At 45.4% G+C, this 7,093-nt stretch overlaps 1 protein-coding gene across 1 annotated transcript; it reads right to left on the bottom strand.

Annotated features, from left to right (window-relative positions):
• Positions 1 to 9: 9 nt before the first annotated feature.
• On the bottom strand, positions 10 to 7,033 carry CGAS (cyclic GMP-AMP synthase). Its single transcript, XM_075414512.1, has 5 exons — positions 6,401 to 7,033; positions 5,612 to 5,834; positions 4,243 to 4,488; positions 2,790 to 2,892; positions 10 to 1,684 (listed from the first exon to the last, which is right to left on the bottom strand). The coding sequence occupies exons 1-5, from the start codon at positions 6,908 to 6,910 to the stop codon at positions 1,342 to 1,344; spliced, it is 1,425 nt and encodes a 474-aa protein (XP_075270627.1). The 5' UTR covers positions 6,911 to 7,033; the 3' UTR covers positions 10 to 1,341.
• Between the last annotated feature and the right edge of the window lie 60 nt (positions 7,034 to 7,093).

Below are 7,093 nucleotides of genomic sequence, written 5' to 3'. Positions count from 1 at the left end.
ATTCTCTAAATGTACTTCTGGCCTTCCCTCTTTTTTAATTTGCTCATAATTGAGGTGAAATCTGGGCATTATTTAAGCCAGTAGGTTATTTTGCCTTCAAAAAGTAGGCTAAAAATACAGACTTCCCATGGCTTCTTTAAGAAGAAGCGAAATACGTATTTACTTACAGCACAGCCGTTCCCAAATGCTGTGTATTTATCACCTGCACAATTTTAGTGATAGGAAATATTACAATTTTTATTTTTTCCTAACACCCATCCTCTTCAACCTAAGAAAAATTGAGCTGAATTGTGATTCCAAGAATGTCAGATTCATGCTGCATTTTGGTTTTGATAACAACGTGTAATGGCTTTAAACTGAAAGAGGGTAGATTTAGATCACACATAAGGAAGAAATTCTTTACTCTGAGGGTGGTGAGGCACTGGCACAGGTTGCCCAGAGAAGCTGTGGCTGCCCCCTCCCTGGCAGTGTTCCAGGTCAGGTTGGACGGGGCTTTGGGGAACCTGGTCTAGTGCAAGGTGTCCCCTCCCAAGGTAGGGGGGTTGGAATTAGATGATCTTTAAGGTCCCTTCCAACCCAAACCATTCTATGATTCTAACCTTTCACATAGAGACTTCGTCCTTGATATGAGTTGAAGATACATTTCTTTCTACAGGATTGGTCATGTGTGTGCTTACTGGCACAATAACTTTTACTCTGTTGCAGCACATTGGATAATAATCTCTTCCTGTCCAAGGTCCAGTGAAAAGACTAATTTCCAAAGCAATTCTGAATACTCGGAAAAGAGAAGTTACTTCAGGAACTTCGTATTGTTTTGATACCACAGTTTCTGTCTGCTCACTGTTGCTGGTGATTGTCCTCTGCAAAAGGTCTTCATCCACCCAGTGATCTGGAGAAGTTGTTCTGGTTTGTGTCAGTTTGGTCTTTTTTTTTTCTTTTGAAAGCAAGAGTGTATTTTAGATATTCCTTAGTGGATTTTCATTTAAAATTAAATTGTCGTCTGCCCAGTCATTGATGCCTTCATATTTGGAATTGTAGAAACTACGTGTGGGAAATTAACTATTGCAAATTCTCTTCTGTATGTTCTTAGTATACCTTGAGGATATTTTGCAGGTGACATCTAGACTTAGAAAGGGAAGATAAATATTGCTTAAAACATCCTATTTCTTTTAAGAAAATACCGCAAAGCAGCATGACTGAAATACACAATTTTCTCTTAGTGTTCTTGATTTTGTTTTGGGCTTCGTAGTACCAGACTACTGAGGAGTCACTTAAGTTGCAGAACTTCTGGTTTTAAATATGCAACTCTACACAATTAGACAGTTTTGTAAATGATGTTTTTTAATATTTCTCCTGAAATATTGGGAATCTGTTGTTCAGTTCATAGTTTATTTGTCTTGAAAGGAAATCACTGCTTGCTTTATCTTCCAGGCTGAGCAAGTTGTATTGGGGAATAAAAAAGTGTGGCAGCTGACACTTTTGCAGGCAGTCCAGAAAATAGCCCAGATATTTCTGAAAGCAATGATCCAGGTCTCCCAAATGCCAGTCTGTGTCATCTGGCCACATGACACACGAGTGGAAAAAAGCAGTTTTGGCATGATATGAACAGAACTTTTCCAATTCTTTTGCATGTTTCATTTTAAGTTGCTCTAGAAGATACTTCAGAAGCTTGAGACAGCCTTTCCTGTTAAATAAATAAGAATTTATTAGGTGCTTTCTAAATAGTTCTAAATATGTATTCTAGTTATTTAAATACACATTATTCATGAAAGCAATAAAAATGTTCTTACTCTTCTAGAACATTTTCAATAATGTTTTGAATAAAATCTGAACAGAAGTGCAGCAAGAGGCTGGATAATCCTCGACGTTTACGAGGTCAGATCCTAGCAGTGAAGGATTCCTACTTTAAACAATCGTTCTTGTGAATGCACCACTTCCACTGGTAGCCACAGCACGCAGAAATCAAAGCGTTGGTCCGCAGCGTGCTTACACGGTACGGTCTCACAGCTGCTAACCACTGCAACTTGAGCTTGGATGGAGCATGAATTTAAGATTAAACCTGCCCTTTTTGGCTTGGATTTACACTGAAGGAAATGCCACTACCTTCCCGTGGTGCACCACAAGAGGAAGAGGTGTATATATATAGTTTAATACGCTGCTTCGTAGGGGCATAGCATGTCAGATAATATCCATAAAGCAAAAACAACGAATTATGCATTAGTTCTCTGGTGACTTTCTTGATTCAGTGTAAGATGTAATTAAGTAAACTAAGAAGTTGGTTTGCCATTAAGGAGGTTCTGTACCTCATGTCGGTTTTTTTCCTCTTCAAAGAAATGTTGAAACCAGTTTTTATTGGAGACAAAAATCACATTTATTCATCCTGATTCCATTCAGCAGGTTTTTTCCTCACCATCGTTTTAGAAAGTGCCTTGGTGCAAAGTGTGATTTTGCTCCCAAAGCTCAGAAGGCGGAGTCATCAGACTTCAACGCTGGTCCTTCTAAACAGGATTGAGTTTGGGAAAGATTGTTTTAACAAGTCCCATCTTTCTGCTTTCTAAGGCAAGTCTGTAGTGTCAGCCTGCAATGTAGTTTGTTTCCACAGCTCGCTGAGTAAATGCAAGTTCAGCAAGTACATGCAATGTTGTAGTGCTGTAGAACAGTGATGCCTAAAAGAATTATTTGTGCTCCCTATTTATGAGTAATTAGATCAAATTCTTAAAAGTTAAACTGAAACGGCGCTAGCATGGCTCACACAGACTTGAAGTAAAATATTCATGTGAAATACCAACCTACAGCACTTCGGTCCGTCGGATTCACAGCATGTCTTTGAGCTGCCGTGGTTGTTGATCATGGCCTTCTCGATATGCGAGAAAGAGAGTCGCCAGGTGTTCCCTAAAGTTGAGTACAAGATTGTTAAATGGTTACACAGCAGTAAGTACCTGTGCCTGTAACTTGGAGGGGGGAAAAAAACCACACCTTATAATTGATTTCATTTTAAACATCAGCAATTTCTTTGCACTTAAACTAAAAAATAACAATAATTAGTTAATTTTGCCTCAATTCCCTACCTGCTCCACACAAAGACAATTAGGATCTTATTAGTACAGGACAACGTTAATTGTTTGGATACTTTAACTATATTCTTAAGGATGTTAGGATTTACTTGAAAATTAAGCTTAAACTTTCCTGCATTTGTTGAACGTGATTTGGGGAATTGCACTACTCACAGAAATCTGCTACTTTTGAATTTCTGTTCTGTATTATCTGCGTCACCATTCTGGTTTAGAATAAAAAAATCTTCACTGTTGGTTTCAATTTCTTTGTGCAAGTAGTAGGCTTGTGAGTTTGTCTCTGGTAAGGTGACTGTTCTGAAGCGTTTATTTGTGTTCTTCTGGTAATGTTTCTGAAAACAATGATTAACTTAGCTCAACCCACTATTTTTAAAAAAAAACAGCAAGCATTTTTGTCTTCCTTATATAAGTTAGACTGTTTCCCTTGCCTGTTTGGTTCAGTTACACATTTAATTTTCACAGGAAGAGACAGCCTGGTAGAGCAGTAATGATTTACTTGGTATTACGATGGGTCTACTAATTAAAAAAAAACACCTAATTAAAAAAAAATCAACAAAACAGATTGCCTGAACTGTTTTTCCGGAAATCATCTGTTCTCATAATGCAGTGACGAGCAGGGATGTTTCTACAAGCTAGTGGAGGCTTGGGGTGAGAGTGCTCTGGAGAAAAAAATGTACATTGTAGTCATACCAGAGTTCAATGAGAAATAATGTGTCTTGCTAGAGAAGAACTTCCTGGGGAAGTGTGTAACTTGCGTATACAGTCCTGCTTCCAGGGATGCTCCCTCCCTTTTGTAAAAATCACCTTCACCCCCACCCCCCCCCCCCCTTTAGAAAGCAAGGGAGAGGATGTCGCTGTTAAGTACAGCACTAGCACAGGAAAGGCCCGTATTGGTGTGCCTGACTCAGCAGATTTAACATAATGCTCTTAGGAGTGGTTAGTATACAGCCTGGCAGAGCATTTTGTCTTTAGGTACAGGACAAGCAGTGTCACAAACCTGATGCTTTAAAGAGGGATTACAATTGTCTTTGATCTGGATCTATCCAGGATAAGATCAAGATCTGTACCTCGAAGGCAGAATACTGAACAGAATCTGGATATTCTTTATAGCACTCGTAAGTTGTAGAGAAGACATTTCATAATTTAGACTTATTGGCTGTATTTGAGGTACCTCTTAGAACCTTTTCTCTTTTGTTTTGTTTGGCTACTAAATAAATTGATTTATTTCTGAAGTCTCTCCTGACTTTTCTTCCCAGCCACTGTTCAATTTTGAGGCCATCCTGTGTGCTGGGCGGCCAGCTCTGCTGAACTTCCAAAGTCAAGATGATGTCCACTGAGATTTCTGCTGAAGGGTGTTTGATCTGAAGAGTTATTGCAGGGCTTCCAGCCTTTTTCCTTTTCACAGTTACTTCCACATCTAGTAACAAAAAGAAGAAATTGATTTTTTTCATGTATATATTTAGATATTAGAAACTTTTTTTTTGTTAAGAATGTTCAGGTTTTTATGTAAGAGGAATTTATAATAACCAAAATAAATAGCTGGGTTCAGTGACTGGCTCTTTAACCTACAGGATATGGATTTTAAATGAAATGTTAAGAAGGCCTGTTGAGGAGTTCTTATGGAATAAGCAACACTCTTCTTGAACTGCTGTGTTTGCTTGATGTACTATGTCTACAGAATCAGACATACAGTCATGTTTTCCAGTGAACAGCCTCACTCTTGAAAACACTGAGACTTAAAAGAGATTTGGCCACGATGTTTTTGAAGGCTTTGGAGAAAGAGAGCACTCTAAAAGGGGAGGTTTTCTATATAGATTAATATAAAATACCAGGTAACATATAGAAGAAAGCTCTTCCTTTTGCTACCAGTTCAGCAAATGGCTCTTTGTGTATGGCAGATGATAAATTCAAAATAGGTAGGTCATGTAGGAAGTACCAAGTGTGTGACAGAACCCTTAATATTCATTATTTTCATCAGAAAGAGGATTGCATAGTGGAGCAGTGGGTTAATCACGTGATATGACTGGCTCTGATGTATTTGTGGTGGTTCTCGGCACCAGGGCAGACCTGAGGTACCGGGGGCAGGAGGGGTTACAGCTGCCGCCAACAGACAGCTGACGGGGTCAGGGGGAAAGCACATTTTGTTAATGACAGGGCAAAGCATACGTGCAACGTAATTGGATTTTTGGCACTCCTAGGTGAAGCTTCTTCACAGAATCACAGAACGGTAGGAGTTGGAAGGGACCTCTGCGGGTCATCTAGTCCAACCCCCCTGCCGAAGCAGGGTCACCTACAGCAGGCTGCACAGGACCTTGTCCAGGCGGTTCTTGAATATCTCCAGAGAAGGAGACTCCACAACCTTCCTGGGCAGCCTGTTCCAGTGCTCCGTCACCCTCAGAGGGAAGAAGTTCTTCCTCTTGTTCAGACGGAACTTCCTGTGCTTCAGATAGTGCCCATTGCCCCTTGTCCTGTCGCTGGGCACCACTGAGAAGAGTCTGGCCCCATCCTCCTGACACCCACATTCTTCTCTCAGTCCTTACCTTTAATGTTTTTTACTTCTTGTTTAATAATTTCCCTTAGGGCTTGAAGCATTTTAAAGGCTGATAATTTTCCATCTTCATCTAAAAATCTCAGCAAATACTTTTCTTTTGGATTTCTTTTGAATGTTAGGTAATAATAAGCCCCGGTGTCATCACATTCATCCAGCTGAAGTCTTGCAACTGGCATTACAAGCATGATGTCGAACTCATTTGGTTCAGATATCTGCAGAGCACAAGAGGACAACAGTCGGTGTGCAGCTGGGGCTTTACCCTCTTCAGGCTTTCGTACCGGCTGCTGCGGTTTTATCTATAACTGCCTTGGCCTACTTCTCGCGTCCGGGGGGAACCACGATCTAATTTCCGTGCATTTGTGTTACGCAACTGTGCCCGAGTGGAGAAGAGCAATTTATGGACAGCGGTCCATTCCCCAGCTTCCCGACTCACTCATTTTCATAAGAGCGGTTTGAGAGCCGTAAGCTGTTCCAGTAACGCGAGGGCACCAATCCCGGCCACCCTTTCGCACCCAGCAACCAGCTGCGGGGCGGAGAGGGACAAACCCGCATTGCTATGCCTGAAGCTGGCTTGAGGAGAGAATAAAAGAAGTGTCCCCGTGTGTGACTCTGTTTCGGGTCGAGCTGGAACCGGAAAAAGGGCATCGCTGCCTCTCCTGCTTCTGGATAAAAGCAGAGCGTAAAGCGAGGGGCCGAGGCTTGGCAGAGAGCGACTGGTCCTCCGGTAGCGCCGGGCCGACCCGCCGCCGCCCCGTCCCCCCGCCGCTCCCGCACCCACCTTGACACGCTCGTAGTAGCTGCCGGCGCCCAGGCGCTCGACGGAGCCGAATCCGCCGTCCCTGCTGCGGACGGCCTGGATGAGGCGCGACACGACGTGGTTCACCAGCCCCGCCGCCTCCGACACGTCCTGGCGGCCCAGGCTGAGCCGCGACAGCACCTCCCGCAGCCGCGGGGCAGCCGCGGCCGGCGGGGCGCGGCGGGGGGCCGCCCCGTCGGGCACCGCCGCTCGCCTCCGCGCCGCCGCCGGGGGCCTGGCGGCCGGCGCGCCGCTCCCGGCGGCCTCTCCGCCGCCCGCCGCCGGGGTCCCGACAGCGGAGGGTCGCCGAGGTGGGCGGCCGCGCCGCGGAGCGGGTGCGTCCCCCTCCCGCGGCGCCGGGAGCGCGGCGGGACCGGCCGGGCTGCGGCGGCCTCGGGAGGAGCTGCGGGCTGCGCCCCGCGCCGCGCCCCGGCCCCGCGAGGCCGCCCGCCGCGCCCCGCGCCGGCCCCGCTCCCCTCCGCCGCCGTCCATGGCTTCCGCTGCCCCCGCAGGGAGATTCCCGCCTCTCGCCCGGGGCGAGTTCCCCTTCCAGGCAGCCGCGGAAACGAAACCCGGCTCTGACCGACGGCCCGGGCGCGGGAAACCTCCGCAGCGCCGGCCGGGCTGGGCTGGGCCGTCCCGTCCCGGGGGCGCGGCCGCACGCTCGCTTCTCTC

This window comes from Opisthocomus hoazin, chromosome 2, assembly GCF_030867145.1.
Source record: "Opisthocomus hoazin isolate bOpiHoa1 chromosome 2, bOpiHoa1.hap1, whole genome shotgun sequence".
Taxonomy (NCBI): domain Eukaryota; kingdom Metazoa; phylum Chordata; class Aves; order Opisthocomiformes; family Opisthocomidae; genus Opisthocomus; species Opisthocomus hoazin.
The sequence above is the reverse complement of the archived record's forward strand: the minus strand, read 5'-3'. Positions and strand labels throughout refer to the sequence as shown.

Bases quoted from the DNA above. Each gene is read 5' to 3' on its own strand.
- CGAS (XM_075414512.1), bottom strand. From the start codon at position 6,910: ATGGACGGCGGCGGAGGGGAGCGGGGCCGGCGCGGGGCGCGGCGGGCG. The intron at 4,489-5,611 runs GTAAGGACTGAG...TTTTGTTACTAG, and splicing joins AGAAGTAAAAAACATTAAAG to ATGTGGAAGTAACTGTGAAA. The intron at 2,893-4,242 runs GTACCTCAAATA...ACTCAACTTTAG, and splicing joins AAGAGAAAAGGTTCTAAGAG to GGAACACCTGGCGACTCTCT.